At 47.1% G+C, this 17248-nt stretch overlaps 1 protein-coding gene and 1 long non-coding RNA gene across 2 annotated transcripts in view; both read left to right on the top strand.

Annotated features, from left to right (window-relative positions):
• Nucleotides 1-235: 235 nt before the first annotated feature.
• On the top strand, nucleotides 236-10096 carry MRPL14 (mitochondrial ribosomal protein L14). Its single transcript, XM_071576263.1, has 3 exons — nucleotides 236-412; nucleotides 7177-7269; nucleotides 9442-10096. The coding sequence occupies exons 1-3, from the start codon at nucleotides 258-260 to the stop codon at nucleotides 9806-9808; spliced, it is 615 nt and encodes a 204-aa protein (XP_071432364.1). The 5' UTR covers nucleotides 236-257; the 3' UTR covers nucleotides 9809-10096.
• Nucleotides 10097-10453: 357 nt separating this feature from the next.
• LOC139668429 (uncharacterized) overlaps nucleotides 10454-17248 on the top strand; it is a 36180-nt gene continuing 29385 nt past the window's right edge. The window contains exon 1 of the long non-coding RNA XR_011697056.1: nucleotides 10454-11027. This is a non-coding gene — a long non-coding RNA (uncharacterized lncRNA). The remainder of the gene's footprint in view (nucleotides 11028-17248) is intronic.

Here is a 17248-nt window from a genome sequence, read left to right as displayed (position 1 = left end):
GCTGCAGCGTCGCGCATGCGCGCGGGGTGTTGCGCTTGGCGTTAGGGCCCGCGCTGCTGCAGTCGGAGATTCGCGGCGCCGACCCCGGGACGGGACGGGCCGGGACGGGACGGGACGGTGGGAGCGCAGCGCAGCGCGGTACTGCACAGCCCCATATTCGGGGGAAAGGAGGGCCCGGCCTTGCCCCGCTACTCGGCCAGCCTGCTCCCGGCGTGCTGGCCTTCCCCCGGCGCTGGCACCAGGCCCTCACCCGCCCCATGATCGCGCCACTCGGGGCAGGACAGCCCCTCTCGACCCGGGTTCGGACGCTGGGGCTGTGCTGCGGCCGTGCTCGCCTGTGGGCCCTGCGATGCCGGGGCTGGCCGGGCCTCCCTGCCCCCGGGTCCAGGCCCTCGCAGGGAGCCGCTTGCAGGTGTCCCTGATGCGCTGTGCACGTGAGATGTGTAAACTCTTGGCGTGGGCTGCTGCTCTAAAGATACTGAAAAACGCTGACCCCAAAGGCACACGGGGCAGGTTTGGGTGGCACGCGGCGCAGCGCTGGGTGGTGACACCGTGCGAAAGGAGTCGGGGCCGGGGCTATGTGAGCCTGGAGCTTCTGTGTCGCTTGCACACTGCATGCAGATGGCGTGACTGAGCAGCACCGTGTGCTCCCTTTGTGCTGCAGTCCATGCCCCAGCAAGATGTCCTGGGAGAGGAGAAAAACACCATTCTGAAACTGCTGCACTTTTGTCCTTCAGAGAGTTTCTTTGCTCAGAATTCATTTGGGGCTGCTTTGCTGGGGTTAGGCTTGTGTGGGTACGAATAGTCATGCAGCAAAGTTAGACTGAAATTCTTGTGTCCTGACAAGTGTGGCATTTACTCGAGTTGTGTCATGCAGACTCGGGAAGTGTGGGCACTAGTCTGTGCTTGGCTGATTATTCTCCAGAAAGCTCCTTTGGAGGTCGTGTGAGTAAGGGGAGGCAATCTGGGGGCAAGACAGTATGACAGATTCCTTAAAAGTGTGAATAACTTACTCTGTAGTTAAAGCAGACCAGCAGCCAGCCTCTTTAGCAGCAGGACACAGATGTTCATCTGAGCTGTGCTCACTTGTCTGATTCAAGAGTTCCCCAGGTTTACCTGGGGGGGTCTTGTTTGAAAGGAGAGAAACCGAGTTAAGGGAAGTTTATGAGTTGGAAGTGAGGCTTATGCTAGCAAAGCTGCAGGTCGCTCTGTGCTGCCTTGCGATGCCAGCAGGCCTTTGTCTCCAAGTCAGGTTCCTGTTAAGCCTGAATTCTGCCCTTAGGCATGCTTTTCTGGTGTAGCTTTTCCAGGAAGGCCCAAAGCCACTATCGCTCTTTGTTCTGTGATTAACTAGCCTGGGTCAGTGGTTCCTGACCTTTTTTTTTTATAATTGAGCCACAGCTCCTCACCTCATGCTTCTAGTTAGTGTCATTCTCCTTGCCACAGCTCCCCCCAGTGTGGTTACTACTGTCTGGGTTGTGATGGCACCGTGCTAGTTGGGACCTGGTCACCACGTTGGGACTGGGAACAGAATCTGAGCTTTGTGGCTTTCCACCATTGTCCTATTCTTGAGACCTCAGTACTTCTAAAACCAGTAAAGATATATCTGAAAGGCAATAGCAGTGTTAACTTATGGGGACTGTGGGCAGTTCTCTGAACTCGCATGTAATCCCAAAGGCAGAGAAAGAGAGGGACCTTTTTGGGCTTCACTTCAAGCTCCACAGATCAGAGCAGACTCTCTGGGGCTAACCCATAACCTGCTCTGCTGCTCATTTCCTTTGACCTCACACAGGCTGTTGTCTTCTTGATAGCTTAATTTTCTGCTGGTGTACTGGGAATAAACCCTCCCTATTTTAGTTCAGGGCCGTGAATATGAATATATAGAATTGTTTTAGGTGTTTGAATTAAAGAAGTGCCATCAGTACTTTAGAGTTGGGACTTCGGATACTTAAAACATCAAAAGGAAGTTTTCTTTTAAAAGTATTAAGATTTTTGTTATCCGCCATTACTGATTGTGGTCTGGAAAATGAAGTTGGTATGTTTTGCTTCAAAATTGTTAACATGTGTACCTGTAGTGAGTTTCTGTTGGTAACCTAGATCAATAAATATCCTGTTTAGTAGCTAATCCTATTCATAAACAGAGTTAAAAAGACTTAATTCCTCTGTGAATCCTCACCTTCTTGTCTCTCATTAATGTAAAACCAATTTTGTCTTGGTAATGAATATCTTGTGTATTTTTAACACACAGTCCTTAATCACATTGTTTCCTTTATGAGGAGAGCTGTGAATGGATTGAGTCCTGTAATTCACACTTGGCTCTTGTAGTTCCCCCTGGCAGGCAGTCTATAAATAAACCTGCAGTGGCAGAGTAGGGGTTTAGGTATTTGCATTGCGTGTACTGTCTTGGGTTTGTTTCCTGTGTTTTAATGATGGATGACAGATGCAGTTCAAATCTTTATGGTGCCTGGAGCATGTCTGTTTTAAGTCTTTTAGAAGGATAAAGGTGGTGTTGGTCCCCACTGTTTGACTGAGCAGATCAGGCTACTACTATTAAAGTGGAGAATATTTTTCCCTCCTTTATTTTGTGTGTTTGACAGCAGGTTTTGGGTAGTAGGTCTCAGCATTTGCTTTGCAACATCCATTGCTTTTCCATGTGGCCTGTGTGTGGATGAGTTACTAGCAGAAAGAAGGAAAAGAAATAGCTGAATGGTTATGGAACTACAGGTTTTGGGAATGTAGGGAGCAGGTGTTGGTTCCAAAACTTGTGATTAAAAAGGAAATTAATTCTGGATTGCTAGATAACAGCACTCTTTAAAATACATTCACTCTGGAATGCAGGCAGGGGAAGAATGATTTCTGGGATATATGCCACTGATAAGAACTTGGTCAGAGTTGTTGCACTGGCCTCTTGAGTGCTCAGACACAGACCTTTTCAGTGCTCCCATGGCTGTGTTAGTAGTGCAGGTTCATGCAGACATTCTTGTGAAGCACATCAGTGTTTTTGCCAAAATGAAAGAGAACTTTTTCTCGTCCAAATCTCCTGGTGTTTCTTTGGAGGAACTGTCACCACATAAGCTTGGATTGGCAGCGAAAGGAGAAGTCCCAGTCCTGTGTTTTGCCACATTCTCTTGAATGAGTATTCATGTGGCCACGGGTTGAGTTGGATTAGGGAACTGATCTAGCTGAAAACAGTGGCTGATTTATTTAAGTGCTAAAGCCAGAATAAAGGAGATGCTGGAAATGAGTTTTAGGAGGGCTTCTTGTCTTTGTACTGAGTGCCCTGATGTTCATTCAAAGTGAGTATGTAATCCTGTCCTTCCTATCTGGAAGATGTCATTGTTTCGTATCAGTTACCTGAGGTGGTCTACTCATGTGTTTGCATCATTTGATGAAAATACTGTACATGGCCCAATTCTATTAGCTGGGATAAAATTTTCCAGAATTTCTCCACTCAAAAACCAGTCAAGATTGCAGTACATATAAGTTAGTTCTTCAATATCAAGGAAGAACAGTGAAAGTGATAGCTTTAGCACTTGAAAATGGTGCAGTGGATAAATAACTTCAAAAGGTTTATAACTGGTAAAGAGTTCTTTGTTGTGTGGAGTTGGAATTTGATGTCAGTTGCATTGAATGGGGTAGGGCTGAAGAGCCCTTGAGAAGAGAGTGTTTGCTGCAGCAGGTTATTCTGTGCTTGGACTTTTCAGTCAAGTAGAAATTGGGTCATTTTAGTCAATATTTGATTAACAAATTCTTCACCCTTTTGTGACTCTTACTCTGAATTCTGGTCTGTCAGTGCTAACTTTTAACAGATATATGGAGAGGGGCAAAGTGTCTCTGTGATGCTGGTTTTAAGAATAGGCTGGACATGAGATAGAGCCACTGCAGCGGGGTAGGAACTGGGAGAGACATTTCTCTGCACAGTTCTTTATCGCTGTTTTGGTGCAGCTGTGAATGGTCAACGTTCTATCAACAGTTGTCTTAGAGTTAGGCCTCTCATTTTAGGATAGTGTCCATTTAAATACTGCTCTTGCCTAGCATGAAGAACTTGGAAATTAATCCTGCTTGAGCAGGAGATTGGACTAGATGACCTCTGAAAGTCCCTTCCAAGATAAATCCTTGGTCTGGAAGTGTATTAGGGACTAAGTACTAAGCCGTGGTGGTGTTTTGTGTGTCCATGGTATTGTGGGCTGCAGTCCTATATCAGTTGGGCAATACTGACAGCAGACTTCTGGGAATTCCTGCAAATTTTCCAGTGCTTGAAGGTTATGGGCTTACTCTTCTCATGCACCTCTGAGCACTGAAACCTGATGGCCTGGGGAGAGCCACCTTCAGAAGAAATCGTGGGTCACATGCATTCCCCGTGCCTGTGCTAAGTGCAGCCTCCGAGACTTTTTAAGGCCTACTGGTGTGAGGCAACATGTGCACTGGGAAGGAGGAAAGTGCCAGGGGCTCTGGGGTCAATGGCTGCCATCGATTTATAGAGGCTCTTTAATTTTGGCACCAACACAAAATGTTTGTGTGGCAGCACCGGGTGTGACCAAGTGAATGGCTTCTGTGCCCTTTGGAGTTTAGTTGTTTAGTAATTAGTCACTCCACAGAGGCGAAAACTGTGAGTGCAGGGGAGACCAAGTTCACAGCCACAGGGGGAGCAAACTGGTACTGGGTCTGGTTGAAGAGCACCTGGAGACAGACGTAAACTATTGGCTGTTGGTTTCTAAAAAGGAAACTGACATGTTACAGTAGCTGAAGTTGTGACTCATTCTTTGTGTACCCACTTGCACCCTTGAGTGCCGTACTCCATGCTACAGATGCATTTTTCTCTTCCCTCCATCCTGAACCTTCCTGGTAATTGGAAACGTCCCCCCTGTTTACTCAGTTCCTAACAGGATGCTTCATACCAAATAATCAATCATGAAAAGTTTCTTAGCTTGTGACACATCCTAATGTGCCGAAGATTAATTCTTAGCTAAGGAAGGGGTACTGAGTCATCTGGAAAAATAAACAGTTCTTGGACACTTAATGCTGATGATGCTTCTGCTGGTATTTTTGTAACTTCAAATCTTGACTGCTGCCATAGGGTAGAAAAAACAGTGACTCCACCCAGGAGTGAGGAGTGAGTTCAGAGTTTAGGCAGCACTTTAGGCTGGTCCTGATGTTGCTTCCCTTTGACAGCAGGCAGACCATGTGCCTCTGTCTGCCTTGCCAGCAGACCTCTCCTATTGATCTTACATAGTGGTGAGGATGAGCAGACTCATCCTCTCCAGCCACTGAGGCCACCATGCCTGCCAGGAAAATAGAGATGGGGTGACAGTGGCAGCTGACTCCCCAAGAAGCATCCATCAAGGACATCAGGGAGCCCAGCTTGCTGCTGCTTGTTTGGGTTTTGTAGGGGGATCCAAAGGCTCAGCGTGATTCTGGACGAAGTAGGAGCAGATTTGCCTGCTGGATTTTAATTTCATACAGGAAGACAGTACACCCTAGTGCAAAACAAGGCACGAGCAGACTGTGGGCTTAGAGCAAGTCAACATAGTTGAGAAATCCAAGCAGCAGCAAGGCCCAAGTATTGGACCTTGGTTGCCAGCAGTGCTGTAAATACCACAGGGCCTTGCTGTCATTAGAATCACACAGCTATACAAGGAGCTGTGGCATAAACATGGTCTTCATTTCAGAGAGGGGATGGTGCAGGGAAGCTCTGAACTCATTTGGTGATCTTAGCCCCACAGAAAAGTGGCCTTGGTTGGTAAATCTAAGCTTTGACTGTTGCTGTACTCTTCCAAACCTGCCTGTATGACAGGTGAGATGGTTTGCCACACGTCATATGCTGTTCTCAGGGAACACTGCTCTGATCTGCTGTGGTGCACATCTGCCATGCTTCTCATCTTGCTCTTAGGTAATGCTTGCTCTGTAGAACAACTGCCAAGTAAGAAAACACACTGGAGTCAAAAACAGTAAAAGAGGGAGTGAAGATTTAGACTCTGCTTTACTTGGTTGTCATAAGAAGAGCTGTGGCATTGTCTGTCAGAAGGCTCTGGTTATTTTTACTCCCTAAAGAAGTCAGCTTTGTTTTTAAAATAAAAGTCAGGAAAGGGGCTTTATAATGCAGTGCTATATTTTGACCCCAAACTCATCAGAACTGGCAAAGAGAGATATGAGATCAATGGAATTTTAATGTTTGGTTTAGAAAGGAGAGAAGCAGAGCATGTGTTGATTACATTGCCAAGGTCACAGCAAGCAGTGTCATATGACAGTAGTTACAGTCAGGTGGAAAGTCTTAGCTGTACCTGAGCTGGCCTGAAAGAGGACTAGCTCTAGGTCTGTGTTTTCTCCCTTCACTTGGATCTGCCAGCATAACCGTCTGGGTCAGCGCTTCCTAATGATGTCTGGGAAAGTGATCCGAGTTCAGATAAGCCTTTGTGACTGTGCTTGCAAGCTGGTCCCTTTCAGTCTGACAGAATGAGGTTAGGGAGCTGCTGTAGATGTAGTCAGGTGTAGTCAGGATGTGATAGTCAGAGGTTAGTCTTGTAACCCAACTCTGCTGCAGTCGGGATGGTGTTTCACTCTGGGTTGAATGAGCACTGCAAAGTTACAGGTAACTGTTTCCTCTTGGCAGTATTAACAGGGCAAGATGGGCAGCAGTGAGGTTGTGGTCTCTAAACACAGCCTGCTGAACACCTTTGTATGCTAAGAGGGACCATGTCCCCACCAGCGGAGTTCTGGCTTGCTTCCCGTCTGGCAGATTGTTTTTTGAAGCTCTGATGCCAAGCCTGAAGAGTATCTTGGAATTTTTGCTTGGTTTTATAGGTAACTCTGGTAGCATTTACAGTAATTGTGATGGCTTTTACTGGACACTGCAGCCACTAAGCCAGTTTACATCTGCAATTCTAAACCTGCTTCTTGTTACATGATTCACAATGCCCTTACCTTTGTGTGTAGGAAACTGCAATGCAGTGATACTGAATCCAGCTTTGTAGTGTATGTGTCTGAATTATGTTGCCTCCTGAATTCAGGCAGGAGTTGTAGATCTGCTTTTTGGGGTGCTGCTACCACTCTCTATGTTGTGGATTACAGTGTCTAAATAAGTGCTGAGGCCCTGGTGGGTGATTCATGGAAAGGAAAGGAAGCAAACCAAATTCTGTCCATTTTCTGGAGTTCATAATTCTATTGTTTCTTATGCAGGTTTGTTACCAGAATCCAAATGGCTCTCTTGAATAGACAACTGGGTTTATCCTTAACCCATCTAAGCAGTGTGGTGATCCAGCGACAGTTCAGGTAATTTTCAGATTTTCCTTTGTTTTCCTCAGAGCATTTCTTGATTAAAAGAGATGCTGTTAAGTAGGTCAAGCATAACATACAGTATTTGTAATTCAAATGTTCCTTCACAGGTTGAAAAGTGAGCCCAAACACTACTTTTGCAGGTTCCTGGCAGTCTGAATTCTGCATTTCCATGTGTGTGTAGGGAGACTTTTAGGTCTTTTGAGAGTGATACGTGGGCCTGCAAGCAGAAGTTGAAAGTGCCTCTGTTTCTTATGCAAGTGCAAAAAGCAGTAGTCAGTCCTTGCTGATGCAGAGCCAATTACATGCTTAAAATTATTCAAGAGTATATAATTTCAATTATGTAGAACAAAATCTGAAAAATTACTTTCTCATACTTTAACAGTGTCTATCTTGTTATTTTTCCTTAGTTTCTTGTTCCAGGGGCAAGGCATTTAAAGCTTCTTAAATTTATGGACTTCATATTTTACAGTGCCTTGTAAAAAGCTTAGAGCCTAATCCCACAGTGCACTCGGCTGGTATGGGGAATCTCTAGCATATAACTCTTTGAAGGATCAGAGCTTCAGTTTAAAGGATGAGAATAGTCATTCCCGTGACTGTGGTCTAGAGAGGGGATTAAGACAATATTGTATGATAGTCCTAGGAGCTGTATCTCAAGGAGGTATCCAAGTCTTTCTGGCTTTCTTTGTAAATGGGCTGTATGAGAGCACTGACTTTCTTTGTAGCTGTTTGCTACTCCTGTGTTATACACTCAGTCCCACCTAGGTTTTCCCTTCTCCTTCCTGTGACAATGCTCTTCTCCATTTCCAGCCTCCTTTCTGTCTCCCCCTCTGTGCAGCTACAGATGGTGGGCAGAGCAGATAGAGTGTGGTGCACCACAGTCCCTGTCAGGAGTTGGTATGGGAGAGGGTGGCTGCTTACAGAGGTGAGTGATTTCTGAGAGAGAGAGAGGAAAGCAGGGGTAGGTTTCTGCTGCGGAAAGTAGATCTTGAAAGGCAGAACTTGACCTGTGGAGCAGTTAGACTAACACAGACTGACCCACCTGGCCTTCCCTCACTGCATGTAAAAATATTTGCTTCAACTGATGTCCATCCACACCATGTTTGGTGTGCGGGGGATGTCTTGCTTGTCTCCTCGGCAGCTTTGCAAATACAGGCCCACGTGCTCTTCATCTTCCAGAAGGGTTGATGTTCCCTATTGGTCTTTCCCGTACAAGCTTCTGCTCTGAAAAACAAGGTGAATGGTTAGGTTGAGTCCATATGCTGTCTACTGAGTAGTTCAGCTGACAGCTGGCTGGCGTTGCTGCAGCGTGGCAAGTCTGTTTCTAGTACCTTAATGCAAAGCAGTTCTGCAGTAGAAAGGATCTTCCCACTCTTCCAGTGGTCTGTGTTTGGGTGTCCTTTGAAGAGAAACAGCAAATCACTTGAGTTTGAGCTCACTGAATAAAAGAATAGTGGTTTCTCTAAGGGAGTTTATTCCTGCTGTTCCCAAGCGTATTCTCAGTGAGATCTGACAACTTGGTGTTGTGCAGTTTATTTCTGTTGTTCCTTGCTCCTGATAATCCCATAGAGCAAACAGATACAGAAGAAACTGTATCTTTCTGCATTCCTCCCACATGGGGAAGGTGGTGATCTCTTAGATTCTAATTGGTGACAGTGTAGCACAATTGCAGCAGGACCTCAGAGGTCTTTTTGAGAGCAGAATAAAAAGGGAGACCCTCATAGACTTCACTGAAAAGAAGATTAGTGATAAAAGTCCTTATTGCTGGGGAATGTGTACAAGATTGAAAGAGCCTGAATTGAGTCTTAGCTTCCTGCAGGCTGGTTGTAACAGAAGCAAGCACAATGTTTTGCTTGTAAATTGAAGTTGAGTAATCTGCAGTCGCTAAAAAGCCCATGAAATGCAAGCCACACTTCACGCCATCTTTTAGTTGTGCTTTAGAGGAGAACGGTCGTTTTATGTTTGACATTTAGTGAAGAGTGTGCAAAGCCCAAAGTACCATCCGGCTTTCAAAGAGCACATTGAATGCAGTCAGTGTGTCACCCATATGGTATATATTTGTTGCTGGCGCCTTCTGAGTGGTTTGTGACAAGATTCTGTGCCGAGTTTGCCCTTGGTCCCCAACGATTATTGAGGAGATCTGTCTCATTCTTTCCTGTCTTTTGCTAGTATCACTGGAGCGTGCCGAGCAATACAGAAACTCACCCGCGTGCGAGTGGTGGACAACAGTGCCTTGGGGAATACATCCTACCACCGGCCACCAAAATGTATCCATGTGTATAACAAGACTGGAGTCGGCAAAGTAGGAGATACGATCCTCCTGGCTATCAAAGGAGAAAAGAAGAAGGCTTTAATTGTAGGGCACAAGATGCCTGGCCCCACCATGACACCTAGATTTGATTCCAACAATGTGGTACTCATAGAAGATAATGGAAATCCAGTTGGGACTAGGATAAAAACACCAATACCCTATATCCTGCGACAGAGAGAAGGAGAGTTCTCCAAAGTATTGGCCATTGCCCGCAACTTTGTATAAAAGCTAAGAGAGTTCTTCAGCAATACTATTGTATCCTTTCATACAGTAGATGATTCCATTTTTAGAAACTAGCCAAACCTGAAAAAGTAGAGGTTCATCAAGAGTCTCTCCTCCTGTTTAAGAACTACAGGCAACTAGTTTAAATGTTGAAATATTTTCTTTTTCTCCAAAAGGAGGTTGATTAATTTCACAGAACATCTGAAGTGTGTTTGGGAAATGGTCCTTCATGCTTACTGCTCCTATGGTGTTAATTTGGTCTGTCATCATTAAAATGAAAACATGAAAATCCTTGTTCTGTACTGCTTATGCTCTCTTTTCTCCATTTCTGCCTCTTCCAGTTCCCCAGCAGCAAGACACAAAGCTCAGTCTCTGGCCCAGTGACACTGGGGTCTACAAAATGGATTCACAAGAAATAGTGCAGGAAAGATACATAATGAACTATTAATGCCTTGAGCACATTCAATAAGATTAGTTTTTGTGTCTCTTCCTAAGAAAAGTATTCAGGAGGAATCAGAATCAGGAGAGCATGGTGGTGTGTGGCTAAACAGGACATGCCAGAGATCAGGTAGCAGTGGTAGGAAGGGGAGCTGAATGGGGTGGGTTTGAGATGCAGCTCATGTTCTCTGCCTGACCAACCTCCAAAAATTGTGTTCATTGATTAATAGAAGGGCTGGGTTCAGATTGAAAGGTCTACAGAAAGAAGCTCCTTTTTGGAACTGTTGTCAGACATTGTCTGTGATGTCAGTTGGTGGGACTGGCTGCTGTCCAGCTTCCTAAGCTCAGGCACCACAGTGGGGCAAATGCTACTCTGTTGCTTTCGGGGCCAGCTGTGATGCAGGAGCCAAACAGCTGCCTTTCTATGGAGCTGAGGAGAGAAACTTCTTGCTTCTTGCTGGTAAATGCACATTGGTGCACAGCACTCCAAGGTAGAGCGTTGCTGGGGAAGGGGATGCAGAGGGTGCAGTCAACAGGAGTCTGGCCAGCTTCAGGCCATCAAGCTGACTCCTCACAGGTCTGGTGGCTTGTGGTGGCTGGCTGTGCCTTGCCCTTCTGCCTCCCCTTCCTGTTGTGCTGGGAAAGCTGCTTACCTTTGCACTGTGTTGCACCAGTGTGAAGTTCTAAAGAATGCAGTGCTGACCTATTCCACACTCCAGCTATTCCTTGCAGATATATCTGCCACGTGCTTCCCGCTGTGAAATCCACATCGCCCATGGAAAAGGTGAGTCCTGGATCCACTTGAACTCCATTATTCCAGATAATGCACAAAAGATGATATTATAGGTTTAATTTCAGTATTAATCTTTTAAGTTATGGCACTTAGTAAAATTTCCCTGTGAGCTGCTCCAAGTCCTCTGAGCCTTCTGAGCTTTGCCTTTAAGCCCTGAGCCTGCCTCCTCCATAGGTGTCTGCCCACTGACATAGCAGCAGAACAGATGCTTGCCTGAAGTCAGTGTTTCCATTCTATCTGAGTGCAGTCAGCTTCCAGGAGAACTGTCCATTCTCAGAGATGTTTATGCTATTTTTCTAAGTGGGACAGTGAACAAACTGCATGCCAATCACAGCGATAAGCCATGACTGGCCTCCGTCCCTTGTGTGGGGTTTGCTTCTGTGTCACAGGAGCATGGCACAGCCTCATGTCTTGGACATTGTCCACCACCGTTTTTGCCCTGGTTAAATTTGTTCCTGGGTCAGCATGGGATGCTCCTGGTGCTCTTTTTTTTTTTTTTTTTGGATAAACACTGGCACCAGCAAATGTTTTGTGCAGGGCTGCAGTGTGCTGAATCTTTTGGAGTTTGTCTAAGAGGTGGGACAGGCAGCATTGTGCCCTGCCATGAGTGGATAAATCTTCACAGCCCACTTCAGGTTGGTTGTTGGCTTTTTCAAAGCTCATCCCAGTAGCAGGGTGAAGTATTTTGAGTAGCAAAAGGGTATATGATTTTATGCATTTTTAGAGGAAGTGTTTATGCCACTCAACAGTTCTACACTCTTGCTTTAGAAAACCTGCAGCCTTTGAAACTCCTCCAACTCTGATAAACACATAAACAAATACTTTTGTAATTGTTAATAAACAAATCATAAGCAAATTGACAGGTCTGTCATGGCCTTCTTGCAGACAGAAGGAGCTCAGCCTTTCTCAATGTAAATGCTTTTGAGAACAGAATAAGAAGGTGACTTCCACTAACACAGGGCTGGAAAACAGAGTTTCAAATTGCACTTGTATGGGGTATTCTGTTTCCGTGCAAATTCTGTGAGCAGAGTGCAAGTGGGGTCCATACCAAGCTGGAATACCTCAGCTGGAGCTAGCCTGGTTTATAACTCATCTAAAGGGATGCTTTACTATGAGATTTTTGCTTGGCAACAACTCCAGCCTCCAAGCATCTACCAGTAGGACCTGGGGGCCTGCAAACAATCCTTGCTTTTCTTGTCCTGATCATAAGGGCTATGAATCTCTCATAGGATGCACAGATCCTGCTGTTTAGATATTAAACATTTCACAGAATATTTGCTAATAACTTTCCAGCATTTTGCTGAGAAAGAGGTCATGGGGAGAGGGCAGAAGAGGAAGTTGGTAAGACAATGCAGCATACTTGAGATTAAAATGTGAAGTGATGCTTTAGTTCTAAGTAAACTGATATGTGGAACTAAATCCTTAACTCAGAGCATAATAAACAGACATGCAGACAGCTAAGCTAAGCATATCCTGTAGCGCATCTCCTGCAGTTTTTACCTGTCTTCCCTGATGAGGAACACAGCCTCAGCAGAAATCCTTGGCCTATGGTGACAGCTCTGTGCTTGGCAGATTCCAGGCACTGCTTGTGGCAGTATCTCTCTGAGGGGAAAGGGTCAGTCTTGTGGATGAGCCCTTAGCCTGCTCCCTCCTGTCCCCCTGACTTTGGCCTCACCATGGCTGTGGGATGGTCAGCCCCTGACTGCTCTAGGGCTGCTCTGGCTGCAGAGCCCATGCAGGCAGGGGCAGATGGATGGGCCTGGCCAGCAGCTCGGGCTGGTGTGGGTTCTCCGGGCTCTCTCTTCCTTTAAGCAGGCCCTGCTCAAGGCTCCTCAGTTCCCGGTCCTCTCTTTTGTTTTAGCCCAGGGGTTGATACCTGTTTGTTCTCAACTTCCAGGCTCTACTTCAGATGTGCCAAAGCCTTCTGAGCAGTGAGGCAGTGGTGTCCTGGTAGCAGCTCTTGAGTGTCCTGTGCTCTGGCTTGTGGCATCCTTCTTTGGGACCTGCCTGAGGCTGAGCTCTCCCCTTGGATACTTGTGCATCCATCCTACCGGGAAAGCAGATGTGATTTCCTCTGTGTAGCAGTTCTTCCTGCATGTCCTTTTCTTAAAGGATGGTTGCAGGCAGGTGGGATGGTTCCCTCAGAAGAGGGAGGAAAAACCAAACCGCTGCCTATCTCAGCTGCCACCAGAAGGTCATTCCCCTGCTCCCTGTTTATGTTTATTCTTCTGCCACTGACATAATTTTATATGGTAAATGGAAACATTTCTCAGCATGAGACATGGTTAGAAGGAATTCTCTCATCTGAGCAGAAGGAATTCTCTCATCTGGGGGAGCAGCCACTGCAGAGGGAAGGGGAAGCCAAAGCCAAAATGGCCCCAGGGTCTTTTTGCCCCATTTCAAATGTGCCTCCCTGGTCAGCTCCGACTGAATCCCTGAATTAGTGTCCATTCCTGGGTTTGTATCCACTGAAGCTCCCAGGAGGGTGCCTATTCATCTGGTGATGGTGGGGACTTTGTGTCCAGACATTCCTCTATGAGAGTTGAGGAAGAGGGGTCTTTTTTTAGGGCATCCTGCATGGGTGGGGAGAAATGACCTTTTGGGAGATGCTTGCCCAGAAAAGAATTGTGATGAGGCACTCTGTGTGAGGGCTCAGGTCTGAAAAGAGACAAGTGAGCACTGGGGATTAACTGAACATGAGAAGAGGTGTCCCTGAAAGGAAGCAGGTGAGACAGATTATTGTGGAGGGATGCAGCAAGCAGCTGATGTCTTCCATCTGCTTGGAGACTGAGGCTGGGAGACAGATGGCCCCATCTCGTGGCCCCATGCCAGCGGTGTGGATGGACACCAGAGCTAGGGGAGGCAACTAGTAATTTTGATGGGTGGGAGGAGGGGGAGATGGCTGAAACCTCAGCCAAACTGGGGGTGATGCAGCCAGAGACAGGACTTCGGTTTAAAGTGAGCATCGCTTGGTTGGCAGAGCTGAGGGCAGTGAGCTGCACATCCCAGAACAGGAGGCTAGATGGCAATGTGGGCGTGATGGTGTGCCCAGCAGCCTGCCCCCATGGCCCCCGCGGCTCAGCGGGCCCCTAAGCCTGACTGACAGGGCGAGACAAAATCTCCCTTCGTCAGCACGTTCCCCAGCCTCTGGCCCACAGCAGGGTAGCGGAGCCGTGGCTGGCAAGGAGGAAGATGGAGACTTTGGGATGGCTGAGCCTGATTTGGTCGCCTGGGAAATATCTAGTGAGAGCTAGGGGCTCTGACTGAGGTTGAGCCCTGTCTCTGAAGGGTTGTTGAGTGACCAGGGGCATCAGGGTCACATCTGGGTCCCTGTTATGAAAAACCTCATGAAAGAGTGTGAGCTGGGCTAGGAAAATTACTGGGAACATGGGCATGCAAGCTGCACTGTGACTCCTGTGGGGCTGGTAGCTGCTTATGTTGGGCAGAGGAGGGACATGATGCCTTGCCCCATTGTGGGATGCCGGCTGATGAATTACAGGGGTCTGCAAAATGCAGCAGGAATGGGGAGCAGAGCAGCACAACTTGGCTATCTTGGGAAGCCCCGAGCTGGGCCACTCTCCTGATGCAAAGCAACCCCTCAAAATGCATTGCCACCCTTTGCCAGGGCCTTTCACCTAGAGGCAGATGCCAAATCTCCTTCCCTGAGGCAAAGGCATGCCAAGCCTCAGATATGCAGACTGAGCAACATTTTCCACCCAGCCGCTCACACTCACATAGGCACCAGCAGGACGCTGCCAACCCCTTCTGATGAGACAACTGAGGCCTGTCACTTTTTAGCTGTCTGCTTCTCATCTGGACTTGGCTGTGCTGTTTAGGATCAGCGTGAACCAGGGAAAGAAAAGAGGACAGGGAAACAGCTGGACCTGGGGTCTTGCTTGTTTATATCCTGCAGCTACTGTTAAAGATAGACAAGGGCAGTGGGAGAGTGTCCATCAGGGAGACTGTGGGCTAGACATTGTACTGGGAGACTCAGAGGGCCTAGAGGGAGCAAAGAGCTGCTAAGTGAAGAAACAGGGCTGGGGCTGACACTGCTACCAGGGCAGAGCCCAGGGCTTGAAACTTGTGTGGTCGCTGCTCAAAGGGCTCTCCCTTGAGCTAACGAGTTAGCACTGACAGCAGCCTTGTCAACTCATTTTCTGATTAGTCTCTCCCAGTCTCCAACATAAGAAATGGGGCAGTGAATGACACTGAATCTAGTCTTAATGCTGTTGCAGTGGTGGAGCCTCAAGTGAGCATGCCAAGCTGGTCAGCATATCTCAGAAGCTGTCCAGGGCAGAGGATGGAAATTTTCCTAGGCTTGTTGCAGATTCACCCTCTAACAAGAAAATAGAATTGGAAAGCCCAGGAGTGTCTAGCCTGGAGAGAAGGAAGATTAATGAGGGCTCATGACAGAAGGATAAAAAGAAGGATATGGAGAAAGCACATCAGGCCACATCCATTCACCCTCTCTGAGAGTGCAGCAGAAGCAACATTCAATCAAACAGGCTGTTGGAGGAAATAAAATTAGCCTTTTTTTTCATTTTTTCTCTCACCCAAAGCACAAGTTGCTCCATAGAATTCATTGCTCCAGGGCTTCACTGCTTAACAGAGCTCAAAGTGAACCTGGATGCTCACCTCCATGCTGGCTAGAGTGAGTGTGCTCAGTGTGAATAGTACACATACCCTCCCCAAAAGTTTAGGAAGTGATGTGCCCAGTCATTGTGGCACAGACACCAAAGGCAGGCTATCACTTGGGCCTCTGAAATATGAGCTTGATTTGAAAGTGTCTGAAGGCTATAAACTCCATGAATGTGGTGTGGTTCTTTAAAAATAAACATGCAAGCCCCAAGGTACAACATGGACTAAGGCAGAGGCTGTGAAGCACATCCAAGGTCTTTTGGTATAAGGCCTTACTCCAGACTGCTTGCTCTGTAGCTCAAATGAGCTCCTCTTCATAGCTATGGTTATGGGTGTGGAGGGGGCAGGCACTGGTGAGTATTCCCCAGGGCCAAGGCCAGAATGTGGTGGTCCCACAGCTCCTTAACAGTGGGATTAGCCCTCTGTTTGTCTGTAGGCATGGTGGGGTGAGCTTGGCCAGTGTCCCAGCTGATGAAGTACTGCAGCTCTGGAAAGGGCTCGGCAGACATCCTGTCCTGGGTACGAAGGTACTTCCAATGGCAACCTACAGCAGCTGTAGCCCAGTCTGCCTGTGGAGTGTGGGGAAATGTGAAGCTGCATTCAGGGCCTTCCTTCTCTGAAGCCACTCTTTCTGCCAGGATCTACCAGAGCAGGGCAGGAAGAGGAATGAGCCAGGGTTGGACTATCCCAAGGAAATTTTCGTCTTCAGCAATGGTCTTCTTTAACTCCCCAGTATGAATGTGAATGGTGACTGACCTGCCCTTGAGAGCTGGAACCTCCCTGGTATGGTAATGTCATCCTGTGACACCCACCCCAGCCAAATAGGGCCATCACATAGCTCACAACTCTGGCTATGTGGCCCAGTCTCTGAACCAAATCTCTTCCTCTAATGGACCCCACTTGTGACCATGGAATCCCAATGTAGTTTCCCATATTACAGGATTAAAGAATTTGTTGTTCTAGCTTGTAAGACCAGAGGCTGACCCTGGATAAGGTAAAAATAAACCTCCTCACATTTCTGGGACAGTATGGTGCAGCAATTGAAAATCATGGTGGTCCATTCTTGGCTCTGAAATGAGGAATGTTCTGTGGATTGAGAGCAAGCATTAGTGGTAGCATCTACCACTGATGAACATGTTCCACTGCCTGCATTCAGGATGTAGGAAGAGTTCAGGTGTTTCCTAACATCCTGGTTCTGCCAGACCTGGTCCTGCTCACTCAAACAGGCACTTTATGCTAGGACAGGATATGGGGAGGTACAGTGGGGTGAGTGATGCCCAACCCATGCTGCTGGCCCAGTAGAAGCTAGCTCCCTGATGGCATTGACAACAGCAGACCACTCATTCTTGGTTCACTAGGGATAGCAAATCTGAACAAGCTAGAGCACATTTCTTACCATCATGCTTCAAGCTGTTGTTTTGTCTGGACTTTCACATTTTTACCCATGATCTGGTCCAAACTGTTTGGGATGCACAGAAGGCTTGAGAATGTGGTACCCATCTCCAGTGCAGGAAGGGCTATTACTTCTGCAGGATGAGCTTTTGGGCTTTTGCATTCATGCATAACTGGAGCAA

This window comes from Pithys albifrons, chromosome 2 (genome assembly GCF_047495875.1).
Source record: "Pithys albifrons albifrons isolate INPA30051 chromosome 2, PitAlb_v1, whole genome shotgun sequence".
NCBI lineage: Eukaryota > Metazoa > Chordata > Aves > Passeriformes > Thamnophilidae > Pithys > Pithys albifrons.
The sequence above is the reverse complement of the archived record's forward strand: the minus strand, read 5'-3'. Positions and strand labels throughout refer to the sequence as shown.